The following is a 22,259-nucleotide window of genomic DNA, read 5'->3' on the forward strand; positions in this document are numbered from 1 at the left end:
AAAACAATGCAGGAGCAAATTTGCACTGGATTTGATTTGGGGCTATGGGTGCCTATAGCCCTTGGTGCCGTATTGTTCTCATAGTATTGCTCTGCTTCCATCCTGATTACCTGATTATTAGATCTTTATTTCAGTATGATTAGAAAATTAGGTTTCAGTGATTCTTAAATAATAATAATAAAATGTACCTTTCATCTCTATGTAGACTTAAACTTATATAATAGGACTTTGTCATATTGAATAGTCTACAATATTGATAGGAGAAATTACTAATATTTTAAGTCAGATTTATGAGATGAAACAGTTTACTTCTGTCATATTCTGGATCACTCTATTTCAGGAAGGTGTTTAATAAATTAAACATTTTTAAGGTAAAGAGATACTTTGTCATTAACTCCACATTGTTGCTTTTAGTCAAGCTGAAACAAGCTTTATGTTGCTTAAAAATCAAAGTTGGGGTAGCTTTCAATCTTTTGGGGTTTTTTTTTAATTTTTTATTTTTTATTAACATATAATGTATTATTAGCCCCAGGGGTACAAGTCTGTGAGTTGTCAGGCTTACACACTTCATAGCACTCACAATAGCACATACCCTCCCCAATGTCCGTAACCCAACCATCCTTTCACTACCCCCCTCCCCTTCTGCAACCCTCAGTTTGTTTTATGAGATTAAGAGTCTCTTATGGTTTGTCTCCCTCCCGATTCAGTCTTTTGTTTTGCTTTTATCAAATCAGTGCATGTGCATAATTTCAAAACTCATGTAATGTAGCCTATGACCACCACCACCCCCGCCCCCACCCCATCAGAAAAGCAGTCACTGAAGCCATCTTACCTAAACTCTGTTCCTGCTCCCCAGAGGCAACCACTTGGAATCTCTGGCAGTTTCTTTTGCTTATACTGCTATGTTATCTTTTCTCCTTTTGTTTAGACATTAACTGTTAGCTTCCTGCTATGAAAGTTGAAGAGTGAAATCTGTATTCACTGTTTACATTATAATGATTGAGAAATATTTTTCACAACACAGCATATAATATACCAATACCATTTTCTTTATAACTTAACTGCTTTACCTGGAGTGAACACCTGTCTTGCTTTTTGTTTTTTTTAATTTTCTGTACCCTTATCACCAACTTGTTCCCACACAAGAGATATATAAAGATCATCCCAACATGTTATAATGCTGTTATTGATTCTGTTTCTTTTTCTTGGCAGTCTCTTGGACCTTTCCATACTCCTGCTCCATTCTGAAGTGGTTACCATCTATGTATGCAGCACAGTTACATTTCTCGAAATTATTCTCCTCTTTCTGTGTTGGAAACCCTATTTTCTGGATTTATATCTCTATGGATTTATTTCCTCACTCTAAGGGCATACAAGCAACCCCCCAGATGCTTCTTAAGAGAAGGAGTTTGTAGCTTTTTCTTTGAGCTTTTTGTTAGGTGGTTGAATATAGAAGTTGAGAAGGAAATAATCTTCAGAATTTTGAAGACATTTTCTCTACCACCTTTTTACTTCTGGTATATCTTCTGCTACATTCAGTGCTATTCTTATTCCCAGTCCTTCACTAGATGAACTGTTTCTGGAAAGTTTTGAAGATCATTTATCTGCAGTGTTCTGAAATTTCACAGCAAGTTACTTTGGGGTTGGCCTATCTTGTAAAATCGTGGCCCTGGGTACGCAGTGGCAAACAGTCTATAAACATATGTCCTTCACTGAGTTCTAGAAAATTTTCTTGAAGTAGTTCTTTGATAATTTTGTCCCCCTCCATTTTTCCCTTTTCAATTTCCTTGAACTCTGATATTTGGTCAGTAGGCCTCTTTGAGTGGTCTTCTAATTTTCTCATCTTTTCTCCTATTTTCCATTTTGTTGTCTTTGCTCCCCCTACTTTTTAGTTCTAATTTTGTAGTTCCTAAAGTGAATATATGCCTATTGACATAATTTTCCGTTCTCTGAGGCCCTTATTACTCCCTAAATGTTTCCTTTTTTATATTACATCCTTTTCTTGCTTCATAGATGCAACATCTTATCATCTTTCTAAAGATTAATATTTTGTTTTATTTTCCTTTTTTGCTTGCTGCATTTTTCCCCCCTATAATAATCTCCTTCAACTGATTGTTAGCTGATTGTTAGCTGTTCTTTCCTCTTCCAGACTGGGGCACTAATAACCTGATCAGAAGCTCTGTGTGAGGTGGGCGTTTGTCAACTTGTAGAGTGATAAGACGGGGACTTGCTTTTGTTAGGAGACCCTCAAATACCAGTGACTGAGAGCTGAGCAGAGTAAGAAAAGTAATAAGGAGACTCATAAGGATTTTTTTTTAAAGATTTTATTTATTTATTTGACAGACAGAGATCACAAGTAGGCAGAGAGACAGGCAGAGAGAGAGGAAGGGAAGCAGGCTCCCTGCTGAGCAGAGAGCCTGACAACCGGGCTCGATCCCAGGACCCTGGGATCATGACCTGAGCCAAAGGCAGAGGCTTTAACCCACTGAGCCACCCAGGCGCCCCTCATAAGGATTTTTATTGCATTTTTGTTTTCAGTGTAGCTTCTCATCCTCTACCCACCACCCCCCACCCCACTGCCAGATGCCTCTGCCTTGTGTTCCAGAGTCCAGGATATGTCTGGTTCAGCCTTTCCAGAACGTAAATTGTCCTGGGTTCTTCTTGGTGTAAGGGAAGGCCTGGTTGGTGTATGGGAAGGCCTTCTTGGGATAGGAAATGAAATCTGAGGTTTTAATTATCTTTCCTTCCATTTTCAGCTACAATTCATACTCCTTCCTTCAGAGGTAACTGCTGCCTCCAAATTCTGAGTGATTTCCTTAAATTTTGATTCCTAGTGGTGCCATACAACTTTGCCAGCTGAGTAATGTTGGGCAGGTTATACTTGAGTTTCATCATTTGTAAAATGGGAATAAGTCTTCGGATTGTTGTAAAGATTAAATGTTAGTAGATGTAAAGCACTTAACACAATCCAGGCACCATAATAAGTGCTTTAGAAATGTTTGTTATGGGGCGCCTGGGTGGCTCAGTGGGTTAAGCCTCCGCTTTCGGCTCAGGTCATGATCCCACAGTTCTGGGATCGAGCCCCACGTCGGGCTCTCTGCTCAGCAGGGAGCCTGCTTCCCCCTCTCTCTCTGCCTGCCTCTCTGCCTACTTGTGATCTCTCTCTGTCAAATAAATAAATAAAATCTTTTTAAAAAAAATGTTTGTTATTTTTATTAACTGTAATCATTCTGAGGCTGCTTCATTATTTACCAGTTGTCCAATAAATTTTTAGCTTCCAAGATTTTGCTAATGTCTTATTCACTGTCCTTCTCTCCCAGTTCTTTGTCCTTTAGGTCTTTTGAGGGAACCTAAATAAATAAGTATATTTTAATCCATCATGTTTAAATTGAAGTCTCTTATTAATTTTCTAAAAATAATATTTACATTAAGACTCTACAACAGCATAAACAATTTTTTGAGAGACTGTATTTTGGAAGTGTTTTCACTTTTGTACAGGTTTTCTACATTCTTATTTTCATGAGGCTTTTGAAAATGAGTATATTTGAATGAATGGAAGAAATGAATGAAAATGTTATGCCATCTGAAATAGTATTGAATATATAAACTTATAAATCGATTTGTTCATCAATTTGTCCAGATTGCTGCTAACAGTACTCGTCGTGCTCGCTGGTATGCCAAACTTGGATTCTCTCCTGATCCTAGACCTTTTCCTCTCTCCTTGTCATCACTTTTCAGTGATGGAGGAAATGTTGGTTGTGTTGATGTAGTTGTTCAAAGAGCATATCCAATACAGGTATGATAACATTCTTGAAGCTTACTATGTATATCTTCCTTTTGGGACAGTTAATTTGAATGATCCCTCCCTAACATGTATCTTTGTTTGACATGTCCTTACAGTGGATGGAGAGGACCCCTTCTGGATTATGCATATTTCGGAATGAACGAGAGGAAGAAAAGGAGGCAACGAAATATGCAGAAGCCCAACAAAAGAAACTAGAAGTCTTATTCAATAAAATTCAAGGGGAATTTGAAAAGCATGACGGTAAAATGAATTGTATATTACAAGTTCTTTTTAATATGAGAATAAGGTTTTTTATAAAATCTTATTTATAAAAATAAGGTTTTATATATAAGGTTTTTTAGAGGCTTCTGATTTAACCTCTGTAATTGAGTGAATTTTTTTAATTCAATTTAAATTTTTTAAAAATTTTATTACAAAGATATACAAATAAGCGTAGAAGTTACCCCAAATTATCACCTCTTTATTCAACACATTGACCTTTTAGATACTTGTAATTATCTTAGACAATAAAACATTACATAACCACAACACATCTCAGAAGTCTTATGTAAACTTCCTCTTAAGCTTCAATATTAAAGTATTTATAGTATCCTTTTTTGGTATTAGAGAAAGAATAGTAGCAAGGGAAAAAAACTGCCAAATTATTTTCCCCTAGACAAGTACAGTATGATGTCACCTAGGTACAGAATGTAACTAAAACTCATAAAAAAAAATAAAGTAAAATGGTGGTTATCAGCAGACGAGAGGTGGTAGGATAAAATTGATGGTGTTTAAAGGTAAAACAACAATGAGCAAATAAGCTATAGTGATCCAGTGCACAGTATAATGAATATAGACGATATTGTACTAATGTGATACAATAAATATCAATACAATGGCAATCATATTAAGTATATAATGAATCAAAGTAACACATTGGACACCTTAAATTTATACAATGTTATATGTCAAATATATTCAATAAAAAGGAAGGATAGACTCTCAAAAAAAATTTTTCCCAAGCCATATATCATTTTCTTCAGTATCCTTACCTGCTTTTTATATAACTTTTGTATTTTCATTGTTGTAGTTGTTGGTTTATGTATTATCACACCTAGAGCTAGATCTTGTTTTTCCGGTGGCAGCAATTTTAATTTAATAATAAATTTTAATAATAAAAAAATTACAGTAATTTTAGCATAAATGATATGAAATTGATGTTTGGTTTTTGCTGAAATTTTTGTGTTCTGCATTTCTTCATGATTTTCAACTTCCTGTTCTATATAAATCTGTAGGAAAATTGGACTCTCAATGTTCGATTCAGCAGCTTATGCTGTTTTCATGATGAAGAAAAATCATGAAATCATTTGCTTAATTTACAAATTACTCTAAGCTCTCTGTGTGACAATTTTTTAAACCAGGAGTGAGTGCACTAGTTTGAAATTTTCCTAGAAAACTTTTAGCAGATAAATTGTGTTTTGCTTTTTAGCCTCCCTTCTTTGGCTATTTTTTGTTTGTTTCTCTAGCTTTCAAGGTTCATAAATTTGTGTTATGGCTTATTAATGATGCTTTTTTTCCTAGAGAATATATCGAAACAATGTAGACCATCATGCGCATTAACAAGACAGCAAGTCTGTGCTCTGCAAGATGGTGCAGAGCTTTATGAAGCAGTGACGAATGCACCAGACCCGGCTTATCTGGAGGTGGGACAGTAAGAGGGCATCCTGGGAGGCTTAATCTTCCTCCTTTACAGTAGGAAGCTCTGGTTGGTCTTCTGGCCATCAGGGCAAGTACTGTGTTGAAATAGTGTGTTTCTCAAAGAGGGTGTGTACATTTCTGGGGTCCTCTGTGATGTGCCAGACTAGTGCAGTACATTTGCGATTCTATACAAAATGGAAAATAGAAGGATTAAGTAATTTTGTATGTTGAATAAATGTGGTTTAAAATACAGGCAAAACTTGTTTACATTTAAGGTAAAATAAGTATCTTCAAAGCATTGTCTCAGTTTCCATATGCTCACTTCTTTCTCAGATCCTATCTGAAGTTTATCTCCTAATCTTCTACCTTAAGAATGTGTTGGTGGAAAAGTGTCCAAAACACTAACCTGTGTTAGAATTATAGCTGTGCCATTTATTAGCCAATAGGGCACAAAATAGCTATAAAATGGGCATAAAATCAGTTGTTTAAGGATCAAATGTTTAAGGATTAAATACTGTATATTATTTTATTTTTATGGAATTTATTTGAAGGAGGAAATAAGGGGGCAGAATAAGAGTTAGAAGACTAAGTTGTAGACCCGGTCCTGCTACTCTGCAGCTGGACAGGTGATTTCTTTCTTGGGCCTCCCCACCACCTCTGTCAAGGGAAAGCCTGTGAGGGGCTTCTCACTAGGTTGAGAGTACATGATTCTGGAGATTTCACTTAGATACGATTTTCACTGCAATTCTTGGAGGAAAAAGTAGCCATCCATTTCTAAAAGACCCTGCCCTGCCAAAGAGTTTGTTTTCAGTGACCATGTTGAATGTTGGGGGACTTTGTGTTTCAAGTAAACATTGTCTGCATATTTAGAAAGACCTGTTCATGGGGTGCCTGGGTGGCTCAGTGGGTTAAAGCTTCTGCCTTTGGCTCAGGTCATTATCCCAGAGTCCTGGGATGGAGCCCCACATCGGGCTCTCTGCTCAGCAGGGAGCCTTCTCCCCACCCCCTCACCGCCTCTCTGCCTACTTGTAATCTCTGTCTGTCAAATAAATAAATAAAATCTTAAAAAAAAAAAAGAAAGAAAAACCTGTTCAGGGTACCAAGATCCCGTAGTGTCCCTTCCCAGTATGAATTAGGCTATTAAGATGTGTGAGGCAGGGGCCCCTGGGTGGCTCAGTGGGTTAAGCCGCTGCCTTCGGCTCAGGTCATGATCTCAGGGTCCTGGGATCGAGTCCCACATCGGGCTCTCTGCTCAGCAGGGAGCCTGCTTCCCTCCCTCTTTCTGCCTGCCTCTCTGTCTACTTGTGATCTCTCTGTCAAATAAAGAAAATCTTAAAAAAAAAAAAAAAGATGTGCGAGGCAGCTGCAGTCTAGTGTGTTGTGTGTCAGGATTCCATTTCCTCTTTCATTTGATTTTATTTTTTGTTTATTTATTCATTTTTGTTGTACTGGGTGTAGAGTCCCAAGAGATACAGACAGCACTTTGCTAAAATGACCAGGAGAGAAGTGTGGAGGCAGAAATAAGTGCTTATAGCGCGTGTCTGTTTTCAACAGTATCTACTGTTCCAGAGAGTTAATAAAATTATACTACCGCGGGTTAAGAATGAGAGCTCTTGAACTACCTCTACCCGTACACCCCTGCAAGTTATTTATTCTCTCTGTACCTCAGTTTCATCTTCTATAACATGCAAACAGTACTAGGGCCCACCTCATTGGGTTATTGTAAGGCCTCAATAAATTATTATATTTACCACGCACAGATCCATTCCTCAGATACAGGGAGCACTTAAATGTCAGCCATTTATAATATTGATGGTGGATATGATTATTAGAGTATACTTTTAAGTAGGGGGTTGTCTTGGCCCTCAGGAAATTTGTCACAAAATAAGTAACAAGTTTAAGGCACCTGAAAATATTTGTTATGTGATGAACTGAGTATACTAGTCTCAATTTTTACATTGCCACATTGTTATGTGAATTCGAATTCTATTGTATTTTATACCCATTTAGACGGTTTCATTTACAGTGGGTGAGGTTTTTTGTTTGCTTTTTATTCTAATATCATTTGCCTTAATATATTAAATGATCCTAGGGTTACTTTAGTGAAGAGCAGTTAAGAGCCTTGAATAATCACAGACAGATGTTGAATGATAAGAAGCAAGCACAGATCCAGTTGGAATTCAGGAAGGCTATGGAATCTGCTGAGCAAGGAGAGCAAATTTTATCAAGGAATGTTACAACTGTGTGGAAGTTGCGTATCATAAGCTATGGGAAGAAAGAAAAAGATTCAGGTCAGTATATAAATTTTTTATATAAATATTAATAAAATGAGTTCAAATGCTACATAAAGTCTAAAGTTAATGTGTATCAGAAGAGCAAAAATGGGCTACCACTACCCACAAAACAATGGTATAATCCTTGGATCTTTGTTGTTATGGTATTTGTTTTACAAGAATTGTAATGCTTATCAGTTCTTCCATTATGTCTTTTTCCTCTTTATCTAGTTACATTGAGTATCTGGCGTCCGTCATCAGATTTATATTCCCTGTTAACAGAAGGAAAGAGATACAGAATCTATCATCTTGCAACATCACAATCTAAAAGTAAATCTGAAAAAGTTAACATACAACTAACAGCAACAAAGAAAACCCAGTATCAACAGCTACAGGTACAAACTTTTCATTATAGTTTTTTAATTTTGATGAATTATTAGCTTATAGTATTAGTTTATATTAATATAGTTTATATTAGTTTATATAATATTCATTTATATGGCATATTAATTTATAGAATATACATATACACGTTGATTTTTTTTTTTTTCCTTGTAGGCTTCAGATGAAATCCTATGCCAAATTTATCAGCCAAGGGAGCCCCTTTACTTCAACAAACTATTGAGTCCAGACTTCCAACCACCTTGTTCTGAGGTGGACCTAGTAGGATTTGTAATTTCTGTTGTGAAAAAAATAGGTAATACAGAATGTGTTTTTAATTATAGCTTCTTATGGATGCTTTTGAAAAATAATAGTTTTTAAAATTTGTCTTCCTTATGATTAATTGGAGTTACAAATCAGCAAATTTGGTGACTAATAATTTCAAAGTAGGCCTGTTTTAACCTTAATTCTTAATGAAAAGCAGTTCTGCATTATGAAAGGGTAAGAACTTATATCCCAATTCAGTGCTCCTTAATTTTAAAGAAATTGCTAGAAATGTTTTGTAGCATTTGAATGATAACTAGACAAATAATTATAATCTCTCTCTGCAGTTTCTTGAGCATTCAAGCCTCCACCTCCAGCTTCTCTGCAGTATCCCTCATCATGGGGACTAAAGCCCTTTGTTCTAAAACCTACTTTGTTTAGTGTGACTCCTCCTACTTGTTTATTGTTATTTCTTGTTTATATGGTACTTCTTTTCCCCACTCTTATTTTTAACCCACCAGCGTCTTTGTATTTAAATTGGGCCTCTGACAGCATGGTTGGATCTTGTTTTCTTATCAGTCTGAGGGCCTGCCTGTCTTTTAACTGGTTTGTTTAATCTGATCAGCTTTAATGTAGTAATTGATATGGTTGGGTTAAAATCTACCACCTTGTTAGCTGTTTTCCCCTTGTCCCATTTGGTTCCTTGTATTGGTAGGCTATTCTCTGCGATGTTTATGCACATTTTATAGCAGCCATTGTTTCAGACTCTCACTTTAAGAATGCTTGTATAGCAGAAAATCTTGGAAGGACAGAAACCTTTTCTGCCTCCTACATAGAGGGCAGATTTGTTTCTCAACGAGGAAATCTGATCCCTTTTTCTGAGTTTGTTTTTTTTGTTTATTTTCATTGCTACTGTTCTTATTTAGATTCCACATGTAAGCAAGATTCTGATCATACTTTGAAGGAGGTGGACAGTATAGGTAGAATAAAGAGAGGACTCAAGAAGTCAATGCCAAGGTGTTTGGTTTGAGCACCTGGGAAAAGAATTGCCATTTACTGAGAGGGGAAGAGGGCAAGAAAAACAGGTATGTGTTGACGGTCAGGAGCTCAGTTTGGTCAGTTAAGTTTTAGGTACTTAATCTAAACAAAGATTTCTCCTTGACTAGCCCTTTATTTGTTATGTCACTTGCAAATATCGTCTCCCATTCTGTCGGTTGTCTTTTGGTTTTGTTGATTATTTCCTTTGCTGTGCAAAAGTTTTTTATTCTGATGAAGTCCCAATAGTTCATTTTTACCCTTGCTTCCCTTGCCTTTGGTGATGTTTCTAGGAAGAAGTTGCTGCGGCTGATGTTGAAGAGGTTGCTGCCTGTGTTCTCCTCAGGGATTTTGATGGATTCCTGTTTCACACTGAGGTTTTTCATCCATTTTGAGTCTATTTTTGTGTGTGGTGTAAGGAAGTGATCCAATTTCATTCTTCTGCATGTGGCTGTCCAATTTTCCCAACACCATTTGTTGAAGAGACTATCTTTTTTCCATTGGACATTCTTCCCTGCTTTGTCAAGATTTGTTGACCATAGAGTTGAGGGTCCATTTCTGGGCTCTGTTCAATTGATCTGTATCTGTTTTTGTGCTAGTACCATGCTGTCTTGATGATGACAGCTTTGTAACAGAGCTTGGAGTCTGGAATCGTGATACTGCCAACTTTGGTTTTCTTTTTCAACATTCCTCTGGCTATTTGGGGTCTTTCCTGGTTCCACATAAATTTTAGGATTATTTGTTCCATTTCTTTGAAAAAAAATTGGTAGTATTTTGATTGGGATTGCATTAAATGTGTAGATTGCTTTAGGTAGCATAGACATTTTCACAGTATTTATTCTTCCAATCCATGAGCATGGAACGTTTTGCCATTTCTTTGTGTCTTCCTCAATTTCATTCATGAGTAATTTTTAGTTTTCTGAGTACAAATTCTTTGCCTCTTTGGTTAGGTTTATTCCTATGTATCTGATGGTTTTGAGTACAATTGTAAATGGGATCAACTCAATTTCTCTTTCTTCTGTCTTATTGTTGATATATAGAAATGCAACTGATTTCTGTGGATTGATTTTATATCCTGACACTTTATTGAATTCTTGTATGAGTTCTAGAAGTTTTGGAGGGGAGTCTTTGGGTTTTCCACATAAAGTGTCACGTCATCTGCGAAGAGTGAGCTTGACTTCTTTGCCAATCTGGATATCTTTTATTTCTTTTTGTTGTCTGATAGCTGAGGCTAGGACTTCCAGTACTATGCTGAATAGCAGTGGTGATAGTGAACATCCCTGCCGTCTTCCTGAACTTAGGGGAAAAGCTCTCAGTTTTTCCCCAGTGAGAATGATACTCACTGTGGGTTTTTCATAGATGGCTTTGATGATATGGAGGTATTTACCCTCTATCCTTACACTGAAGAGTTTTAATCAAGAAAGGATGCTGTACTTTGTCGAATGCTTTTTCTACATCTATTGAGAGTATCATATGGTTCTTGTTCTTTCTTTTATTAATGTATCACACTGATTGATTTGCGGATGTTGAACCAACCTTACAGCCCAGGAATAAATCCCACTTGGTCGTGGTGAATAATCCTTTTAATGTATTGTTGGAACCTATTGGCTAGTATTTCAGTGAGAATTTTTGCATCTGTGTTCATCAGGGATATTGGTCTGTAATTCTCCTTTTTGGTGGGGTCTTTGGTTTTGGGATCAAGGTAATGCCGGCTTCATAAAATGATTTTGGAAGTTTTCCTTCTGTTTCAATTTTTTTGAACAGTTTCAGAAGAATAGGTATTTTTCTTTAAATGTTTGGTAGAATTCCACTGGGAAGACATCTGGCCCTGGGCTCTTGTTTGTTGGGAGATTTTTGATTACTGCTTCACTGTCCTTGCTGGTTATGGGTTTGTTCAGATTTTCTATTTCTTCCTGGTTCACTTTTGGTAGTTTATATATCTCTAGGAATGCATCCATTTTTTCCAGATTGTCTAATTTGTTGGCAAATAGTTGCTTATAATATGTTCTTGTAATTGTTTTATTTCTTTGGTGGTGGTTGTGATCTCTCCTCTTTCGTTCATGATTTTATTAATTTGGGTCCTTTCTCTCTTCTTTTTAATAAGTCTGATCAGGAGCTTATCAATCTTATTAATTCTTTCAAAGAACCAGCTCCTAGTTTCATTGATCTGTTCCACTGTTCTTTTGATTTCTGTTTCATTCATTTGTGCTCTTATCTTCACTGTTTCTCTTCACCTGCTGGGTTTAGGCCTTATTCACTGTCCTTTCTCCAGCTCCTTTAGGTGTAGGATTAGGTTCTGTATTTGAAACTTTTTTTGTTTCTTGAGAAAGGCATGTATTGCTATATATTTCTCTCTTAGGACCATCTTTGCTGCATCCCAAAGATTTTGAGCCAGGTGTGTTTTTATTTTGATTTTCCATGGAATTTTTAAAATTCTTTAATTTTCTGGCTGACCCATTCATTTTTTTTTTTAAGATTTTATTTATTTATTTGACAGACAGAGATCACAAGTAGGCAGAGAGGCAGGCAGAGAGAGAAAGAGGAGGAAGCAGGCTCCTCGCCGAGCAGAGAGCCCGATGCGGGGCTCAATCCCAGGATGCCGGAATCATGACCTGACCCATTCATTCTTTAAGAGGATACTCTTTAGCCCCCATGTATTTGAGTTCTTTCCAACTTTTCTCTTGTGATTGAGTTCTAGTTTCAAAGCATTGTGGTCTGAAAATATGCAGAGAATGATCAGTCTTCTGGTACCAGATGAGACCTGATTTTGACCCAGGATGTGATCTCTTCTGGAGAATGATGCATGTCCACTAGAGAAGAATGTGTATTCTGTTGCTTTGGGATGGAATGTTCTGAATGTATCTATGAAGTCCATCTGGTCCAGTGTGTCATTTAAAGCCCTTATTTGCTTGTGGACCTTTTGCTTAGATGACCTATCCATTGCAGTGAGGGGGATATTAGAGTCCCCTACTATTACTGCATTATTAGCGATGTGTTTCTTTGATTTTGTTATTAATTGGCTTATATAATTGGCTGCTCCCATGTTAGGGGCATAAATATTTACAATTGTTAGATCTTGTTGGATAAACCCTTTAAGTATGATATAGTGTCCTTTGTCATCTCTTATAGTCTTTGGCTTAAAATCTAATTTGTCTGATATAAGGATTTCTACCCCAGCTTTCTTTTGATGTCCATTAGCTTGTTAAATTGTTTTCCACCCCCTCACTTTAAATCTGGAGGTTTCTTTGGGTCTCAAAGGAGTCTCTTGCAAACAGCATATCGATGGTTCTTATTTTTTTATCCAGTTTAATACCCTGTGTCTTTTGATTGGGGCATTTAGCCCATCTTCATTTGGGGTAACTATTGAAAGATAGGAATTTAGTGCCATTGTATTGCCTGTAAGGTGACTGTTACTATATATTGTCTCTGTTCCTTCCGGTCCATGTTACTTTTAGGCTCTCTCTTTGCTTAGAGGATCCCTTTCAATATTTGTTGTAGGCTGGTTTGGTGATTGCAAATTCTTTTAGTTTCTGTTTGTCCTGGAAGCTTTTTTTTTTTTTTTTCTTTTCAGCGTAATAGTATTCATTGTTTTTGCACCACACCCAGTGCTCCATGCAATACGTGCCCTCCCAAATACCCACCACCTGGAAGCTTTTTATCTCTCCTTCTATTTTCAATGACAGCCTAGCTGGATATAGTATTCTTGGCTGCATATTTTTCTTGTTTAGTACCCTGAATATAACATGCCAGTCTTTTCTGGCCTGCCAGGTCTCTGTGGATAGGTCTGCTACCAATCTAATGTTTCTACCTTTGTAGGTTACAGACCTCTTGTCCTGGGCTGCTTTCAGGATTTTCTCTTTGTCTCTGAGATTTAAAAGTTTAACTGTTAGATATTGATTTTGAGGGGATTCTCTGGGCCTCCTGGATTTTTTTTTTTTTTAAGATTTTATTTATTTATTTGAGAGAGAGCATGAGAGAGGAGAAGGTCAGAGGGAGAAGCAGACTCCCCAAGGAGGTGGGAGCCCAATGCGGGACTCGATCCCAGAAGTCTGGGATCATGACCTGAGCCAAGGCAGTTGCTCAACCAACTGAGCCACCCAGGCGCCCCTGGGCCTTCTGGATTTTGACACCTGTTTCCTTCCCCAAATTAGGGAAGTTAGCTACTATAATTTGCTCTAATATAACTTCTGCCTCTCTCTTCTTCTAGGATCCCAATTATTCTTTTTTTTTTTTTTCTTTATGGTATCACTTATCTCTTGAATTCTCCCCTCATGATCCAATAGTTGTTCATCTCTCTTTTTCTCAACTTCTTTATTCTCCATCATTTGGTCTTCTGTATCACTCTCTCTTCTGCCTCATTTATCCTAGCAGTTAGAGCCTCCATTTTTTTTATTATACCTCATTAATAGCCTTTTTGATTCTTACTTGGTTATATTCTCTCTCTCCAGAAAGGGATTCTCTAGTATCTTTTTTGCGTTTTTTCAAGCCCAGCTAGTGTCTTTATAATTGTCAGTCGGAACTCTAGTTCCAACATCTTACTAATGTCCATGTTGATTAGCTCCTGGCAGTTGGTATTGCCTTTTTTCTTTTTTTTGAGGTGAGTTTTTTCTGTTTAGTCATTTTTTCAGGAGAAGAATAGATGAATGAGAGAACAAAATGTTAAAAGGGTAACAGCGACCCCTGAAAAATATATAGTAAATAAATCAGAAGAGACTTGAATTGGGGCAGGGAGGGGAGAAAGGGAAAAAAAAAAAAAGAATATAATCATGCTGATGAATAGAACAGAGTCACACACTGGATTTGGGGTGTATTTTGGTCTGTTAGAAGAAACTGCCACCCAAAATATAACAGAAAGAAAAACATAAATACACACACACACACAAATAAGAGTAAATACAATGAAGAGATGGAATACGACTATAAAAATGAAAATTTAAAAAGATTTTAAAAAAGAAATTGATAAGAAGTTGGTTGAAAAAAGAAAATGTTTTTAAAAAAGAGAATATGATCAGGCAGGTGAATAGAACAAAGCCTAACACTAGATTTAAGGTATATTTTGGTCTGTTAGAAGAATCTGCATCCCAAAATTTTAAAGAAAGAAAAATGTGTGTGTGTGTGTGTGTGTATATATATATACATACACACACACACACACACACACACACAACACACGTACATAAAATAAGGTTAAATAAAATGCGATAGAATATGACTGTAAAAATGAAAATTAAAAAAGATTTTTGAAAAAGAATAATAAGTTGGTTGAAAAAAGGAAAGAGGGCGCCTAGGTGGCTCAGTGGGTTAAGCCACTGCCTTTGGCTCAGGTCATGATCTCAGAGTCCTGGGATCCAGCCTCTCTCTCTCTGCCTGCCTCTCTGCCTGCTTGTGATCTCTCTGTCAAATGAATAAATAAAATCTTTAAAAAAAAAAAAAAAGAAAAGAAAAGAAAAAAGGAAAGAAAAAGAAAAAAAGAAATAGAGAAAGAAAAGAATTAAAAAATTTACTTTGAACGACTAAAGAATCATGGGGGGAAAGCCTTGAATTCTATGTGCTGTATTCCCCTAGCGCTGGAACTTTGTGGTTCTCATTGATCAGTAAACTTGGCTGTGTTCTTGCTGATATTCTAAGGGAGGGGCCTCTTGCAGTGATTCTCAAATGTCTTTGCCTGAGGCAAAATTGCACCACCCTTGCCAGGGGCCAAGCTAAGTAATCTGTTTGGGTTTGCTTTCGGTAGCTTTTGTTCCCTGAAAGATTTTCTTACAGATTTAGAGGACTGGAAAGAAAATGGCAGCTTCCCAATCTCTGTCCTTAGAGGAGCTGACAGCTGGGGCAGGCACCTCCTCAGTGTGTCCTCAGAGAAAAGCAGTCAGTCACTCCTGTTTCCCTGGTCTCTGGCCACACTCTGTGCTCACCCAGCCTATGACTGAGCATTTCTATCTCTGGTGCATGGCCCTGTTTGGAGCCTCCACACCCAGCAGATTCCTGTGGTGGGCTTCTGTGCTGCTCCTCCCAGAAGAGGAAGGAGGAGTCTCCCCAGATCTGCTGCTTGTTGGGCCTCTTAGTTTTTTACATAGTATCAGGTCATCTGCAAATAGTTTTACTTCTTCCTGACCAGTTTAGATGATGTCTTTTCTCTCTCTCTCTCTCTCTCTTTTTTTTTTTTTTTTTTTTTTTTTTTGGTCTGATTGCTGTAGCTAGGACTTCTAGTACTGTGTTGAATAAAAGTAGAGAATGTGGGCGTCCTTGTCTTGTTCCTGACCTTAGGAGAAAACCTCTCTCTCACTAGTGAATATAATGTTAGCCATTTGTTTTTCATATATGGCTTTTATTATGTTGGGGTATGTTCCCTCTAACCCTACTTTGTTGAGGATTTTTATTATGAATGTATTTTATACTTTTTCAGATTCTTTTTCTGCATCTGTTGAGGTGATCATATGGTTTTTAGCCTTTCTCTTATTGAGGTGATATATCACGATGATTGATCTGGGAATACTGAAGCACCCTTTTATCCCAGAAATAAATCCCAGTTGATTGTAGTGAATTTTTTTAAATGTATTTTTGGATTCAGTTTCCTAATATTTTGCTGAGTATTTTTGCATCCGTGTTCATCAGGGAATAAATTTCAAAGTTCTCCTCTTGCTTCTATTTTTTTGAATAGTTTAAGAAAAAGAGGTATTTGTTCCTATTTAAATGTTTGGTAGAACTCACCTGTGAAGCCATTTGATCATAGACTTTTGTTTATTGGGAATTTTTTTATTTTTCAGTTTCATTGCTGTTAATCAATCTGTTCAAATTTTCTGTCTCTTCCTGGTTCAGTTTCAGGGGCATCCTGGTGGCTCAGTCAGTTAAGTGTCTGCCTTCGCCTCAGGTCATGATCCTGGGGTCCTGGAATCAAGTCCCACATTGGGCTCTCTGCTCAGTGGGGAGCCTGCTTCTCCCTTTCCATGCTGCTTGTGCTCTCTCTCTCTCTCTCTCAAATAAATAAAAACTTAAAAAAAAAAAAAAAGGAAAGTTACATGTTTCTAAGAATTTATGCATTTCTTCTAGGTTGTCTAATATGTTGGCATATAATTCTTCAGTGTTCTCTTAATAATCCTTTGTATTTTTTGGTGTCAGTTGTTATTTCTTCTCCTTCATTTGTGATTTTTTTTGCATCTTTTTTTTTTTGATGAGTCTGGCTTCATCCTGGTTTATCAATTTTATCTTTTCAAAGAACTAGCTTCTGGTTTCATTGATCTTTTTTTTTGGTCTCATTTATTTCTGCTCTAATCTATATAATTTCTTTTGTACTACTGGCTTTGAGTTTTGTTCTTTTTCTATTTCCTTTAGGTTATTAGGAATTTTTCCTGTTTCTTGAAGTAGGCCTGTATTGCTATAAACTTCCCTCTTTAGAACAGCTTTGCTTCATCCCAAAGATTTTAGACTATTGTGTTTTCAGAGCATTTCCTCATTCTTTTGTACAGCTGCATAGTACAGCATTGCCTGAATATGCCATACTACTCTCCAGTAATACTGGCTACTTTAAATCGTTTATAATTACCTACAAATGATGCTTCAGTGAATAAGCTCATACAGCATATTTTCATGATTCTTGTTCTTACATATCTCATTATTATTGGAAATACATCTTCAGAATAGAGTACTAGAAGTGGGGTTGCTGGGTGGTAAGAGTGCATCACTTTGCTGGGTTCTACCAGTTTTTTTTCTCCAGAAGATTGCACAAATTTGTATTCCCACCAGCAGTGCATACCTGCTTCCCCATGGCCTCAGTAATAGAATATGTTGTTATATTGGCACTAAAATTTAGCATAATAACCAACAGGATGTTTCGGAGATCCTAAGCTTTCTCTAAATTTAGTTATTTTGATCTCTTTTTACCATTAACATACCAAAACAAATGGGCATATTAGAAGTTCCTTGCATTTTTTAAATTTATCTAACATATATAATGAAGTGGGTGTTTTGTTTTGTTTCTTTAGGTCTTGCTCCTTTGGTCTATTTGTCAGATGAATGCCATAATTTATTGGCAATAAAGTTTTGGATCGATCTTAATGAGGACATTATTAAACCTCACACCTTAATTGCTGCAAGCAACCTCCAGTGGCGACCAGAAGCCAAATCAGGAATTCCTACTTTATTTGCTGGAGATTTTTCCAGGTTTTCTGCCAGTCCAAAGGAGGGCCATTTTCAAGAGATATTCCACAAAATGAAAAATACCATTGAGGTAAAATTACTTTGTGCATTACCACGCATTTTAGTATTTTCCTATTTTGATGGTCAAATATTAAGGAAATGGTGGCTTCTATGAAAATTGGATAGTTGAGATATGATGTAATGAGGTTTCATCCTGTGTAAATTGCTCACGAACCTGAGGAGATGGGAGGACAACAGCTGGGAGAAGATGATTTGGAGGGGACTGGGTGAGGGGAAATTGTGAGGAGGACATTCAGAGCTACATGGTTCAGAGCAGTTGGTAGTAGTTAGTTAATAACATGCAGATTACAAATTTACATTTTAAATTCCATATCTAGTATTTTATAGTTTGTATCTGTCTTTGATTTGAAATACTCCCAAATAGGAGAACACTGAAATTATTTTCCCTGGATAATGTATGCATTTTATGCTTAAATTTATATAGACCGCAAGTAATAATAATATTAGCTAAAGTTTAGAGTGCGTATTGTGTGTCAGGCCTTGTTCCAAGCCTGTCGCATTTACTTCTGTTACCAACCCTATGAGGTATGGAGATTTTTTCAATTTTATTGATGAAAAACAGAGAGGTTAAGTCACACAGCCAAGTTGTTAGAAGCAGGATTCATACTTAAGCCATCTGAATTGTAGCCCAAACTATTAACTACTTTGCAGTGCTGCCTTCCAATAAAATTTTGGATTTTATAAATTGCTAACTAGTAAAGAATCTTCAAGATAAGCCTCTTTAATATTTGAAATGTGTTACTCAAAATATATGTAAATAAAATTATGTTTTAAAAAACATTAGAGTAGCTAGCTATGTGAAGGAAGTTGGTGTAATATTTTACCTAAAGACTCAATACACATAGTGAAGAATAACACCCTGATTTATCTGGTTTCTAAATTGGAAGGTGGAGTGGGGGGTTGTCATTATTTGGCTCCCATATAGAGTACATCCAGATTTTCTGAGACTGTTCAAGGGCAGTTGAGAGACAACCGACTGTCATTGACATAGCATTTTTAAGTTTTATAAAATAATCTCATGAACTAGGTTAAATCCTATAAAATTGCTGGTATTTGACCAATTGTAAAAACAACAGTTTTAGGTGGTTTAACCTACATATTGTTTCAGTTAATTACTAAAACAGACATGAGGTGATTCTATCATTTTACTACTAACCTAAGGCGTACTCTTTAGATGTTAGATGATTTACAGCTATCGGGTAAGAAATAGAACTGGACCTTGAGACCATCTTCTAGCTCCAAATCCAGTATCATGTGAAGCCTTGCTTATTAAACTGGATGACTGGAAAGACCTCTCCTATCTCTTTCCTTCCCTGACATACAGACTCCCTCTCTCTCTCTCCACCAACCATGTTGGCTTTGCATTTTTACAGTGGCAGATTGTTTGACAATTGCGGTCAAATTTGGGGTGTGTCATTCTTTTTCTTCTCATCTGAACCTTTTATTTCTGGTTTTAAAAGTAACATTTTCTGAAAACATGAATATGTACATTTTCATTTTACAAAACAGTTCTTTTCCCATTTATTTTCTTAGAATATTGGTATGTTTTGCAATGATGCAGAAAACAAACTTAGGCATATACTTGATGCAAACGCTCCTATGTTGTCCACCCCGACTAAAGACTATGCTTCAGAGCCATACACTGCTCAAACAGTCCTTGGCATGGGAAATAAATTTCTGGTAAGTTAATGCAGATTTAAGGAATTTTGTAAGTATTATAAATGAAGGCAATAATATGTTTTGGTGTATACCTAGTAAACATGGTAAAACGTAATTAAACTTACCTAAAAAGTATAGTCAATTGTTACCTGACTCCTGTAAATCTAGGTTATCTAGAAATTCTTTCTTATCAAAGCCAGAATGTAACATTCTTTGGGGCCAAATTTTACAAACAGGTGCTTTCATGTTTTGCTTTGCAAGTACATGTGATGGAAAATACTTTGCTTGTGTCCCTTTGCTCGAAGCACTGTTCTATACAGTTAGGGTTGTTTCTAAACTCAGTTTGATTTAACTCTTTAAATCACAGTACATGCAGATCAAGCTGTAAGGTCTGAATACTGCCTGATGAGTAAGTAGCTAACAGTTGCTAAGTGTATCTATATTAACTCACTTAATCTTCACAGCAATCCATGGGATGGAAATTTTCTCCATTTTACAAATGAGGAAACTATGGCCTAGAGAGGTTGAACAATTGCCTAAAGTCACAAAACTAGAAAAGTATACCTACCAGAACCTAGTCAGTCTGTGCTCTTAAAATGGTTTAAGAATGCTTATCTTTATTTAAATTGTTAATCAATTGTTAATAAAGAGGGGCATCTGGGTGGTTTAGTCATTAAGCAACTGCCTTCAGCTCAGGAGTCCTGGGATCAAGCCCCATACCGGGCTCCCTGCTCAGCGGGGAGCCTGCTTCTCCCTCTCCAACTCTCCCTATGTTCCCTCTCGTGCTATGTTTCTGTCAAATAAATAAATAAAATCTTAAATAAATAAGTAAATAAACTGTTAATAAAAAAGAAAAGATTAGTGCATATGTCCCCCTACCTCCTTTTTTGTCTTTTGGTATGATTAGTCTTCATTCTTCTTTCTTTTCGTGTCATTTTTATATCCTTTTATGCAAAACTGTTTCCTTCTGGAATGAGCACAACCATATAAATGTATCTCGGAATCATCTGACCTGTGAGTCATGAGGGGAGTGACAAAGTTTGTGGTATTTGTGTGCTTAAGTATCTCTAGTGAGGGGTGTATGAGTGGCTCAGTCAGTTAAGTGTCAGGTCAGGATCTCAGAGTTGGGATTGAGCACTGCATCAGGCTTCACACTTAGTGGGGAGTCTGCTTGAGACTCTCTCTCCCTTTCTGTCTGGCCCTCCCCCCGCTCTCTCTCAAATAAATAAATGAATCTTAAAAAAAAATTCTAATGAAAAGCTAATTTGATGATGTTTTATATATTAGTGCATAATTATCTAGGCTGCTTTTTGTCTTTTTATTAGATGTCTTCTCCCAGTGGTGAGATGAATTACCAGAGTCCTTTATCACTTTCTAAGCCGAAAGAGAAGTCTGTTCCCACACCTGGATCAGCCCAGATGACTTCAAAGTCTTATCATAAAGGGGAGAAAGAGATGGATGACCCAAAAAATTGCAAGAAGAGAAAAGCCTTAGATTTTTTGAGTAGAGTGCCTTTACCTCCACCTGTCAGTCCCATCTGTACATTTGTTTCTCCAGCTGCACAGAAGGCATTTCAGCCACCACGGGCTTGTGACACCAAATATGAAACACCTATAAGGAAGAAAGAGTTGAATTCTCCTCAGATGACTCCACTCAAATTTAATGACCTTTCCCTTTTGGAAAGTGATTCAATAGCAGATGAAGAACTCGCACTGATCAACACTCAAGCCCTTTTGTCGGGTTTGGCAGGAGAAAATCAACTTATGTCTCTCAGTGACTCCACGAGGACTGCTCCTGAGAACTTAAAAGATTATGTCAGGCCAAAAAGGCATTCTCTGGCATCTGGGGCAAAAGGATGCTGGAGCCCCCAAGCCCACACCGAAGAGCGGGAGACCAGTGTGCAAAACCTTGCAAGTCCTGTGAAAAGGGCATCTGTGAGACTGCAAAGGCGACAAAGACAAAAATGAAAATAAATCAGTTACTGATTCAGCCTTTCCAACTTGTAGAAAATATGGCTTCAACCTCTCTGGATTTGCATAATGAAAAGAAAAAGGACACCTGTGCTTGTCTATCTCAGGAATGCCCCTGGCCTGTCTCTGTAATGATATACTCTAATTTCAGTTATATGTCTGAAAATTGACTGTGTATTTATTAACTAATCAAGAAAAAAATATGACAGGATTTGATCACTGGATTTGATCAGGTATATTTTACAAAGTAAACATAACTTTTTCTTTAAATTGTGTCCCTAATTAAATGAAACTAAGGTTTCTAAGTAGTTATTTTGACTCCTGTAATTCCTTTTAGTTTAGTTCCTATTTTAGGTAGTTTTGTTTTGTTTTGTTTTTCAGAGGTAACACACTACAAACCACTTTTCCTTAAGAAATGTTGGTTCTCTTATAGTTCTATCCCAATCAAAAGTCAGGAGTAAGAAACAACAGTGGTGTTTTCTTTAGACCAATTCTTCAACCTTAAGTCAACATAACTGCAAGAAAAACAGAATCTTCAACGTCATTCCTTTTTATGAGTCCAGTGTGATCACTGAATTATTTTAATTAAAAATTCAAATGCTTTAAATCAGATTTCATAGTCTTCATTTTTTTTTTTAACAAAATGATCATCTGCAACTTAAGAGAAGATCTTTCAAATTGGCAACACTTCTACCTGCTTTATTTTTAGCCCTATCATAGGACTCGGCAAGTACTTCCTTCATACCTGGTTTTCTCTAACCACCAAGGCAGACAGTAATGGGTCAATATAAGAGGACATTCTCATCTGTTACCTTCCTATGCTTAATAGAGAAAAGAGAATGCATTTCTAATAGGAGCTAATAGCATGGAGAAGCTCTTTATTTTATTTTTTTTTCTAAGATTTTATTTATTTATTTGACAGACAGAGATCACAGGTAGGCAGAGAGGCAGCCAGAGAGAGAGGAAGGGAAGCAGGCTCCC

The 22,259-nt window shown here is 36.7% G+C and overlaps 1 protein-coding gene across 1 annotated transcript in view; it reads left to right on the top strand.

Annotated features, from left to right (window-relative positions):
* Positions 1-21,882, top strand: part of LOC111158584 (BRCA2, DNA repair associated) — a 57,933-nt gene extending 36,051 nt beyond the window's left edge. The window contains exons 18-26 of the mRNA XM_022520706.1: positions 3,641-3,796; positions 3,901-4,045; positions 5,366-5,487; positions 7,575-7,773; positions 7,987-8,150; positions 8,314-8,452; positions 17,415-17,659; positions 19,183-19,329; positions 20,634-21,882. Of these exons, the coding sequence (XP_022376414.1) occupies positions 3,641-3,796; positions 3,901-4,045; positions 5,366-5,487; positions 7,575-7,773; positions 7,987-8,150; positions 8,314-8,452; positions 17,415-17,659; positions 19,183-19,329; positions 20,634-21,275 (1,959 nt within the window). The 3' untranslated portion in view covers positions 21,276-21,882. The remainder of the gene's footprint in view (positions 1-3,640; positions 3,797-3,900; positions 4,046-5,365; positions 5,488-7,574; positions 7,774-7,986; positions 8,151-8,313; positions 8,453-17,414; positions 17,660-19,182; positions 19,330-20,633) is intronic.
* Positions 21,883-22,259: the final 377 nt, after the last annotated feature.

This window comes from Enhydra lutris, unplaced genomic scaffold (assembly GCF_002288905.1).
Source record: "Enhydra lutris kenyoni isolate GAN:26980312 unplaced genomic scaffold, ASM228890v2 scaffoldscaffold60, whole genome shotgun sequence".
In the NCBI taxonomy this organism is placed as follows: Eukaryota; Metazoa; Chordata; class Mammalia; order Carnivora; family Mustelidae; genus Enhydra; species Enhydra lutris.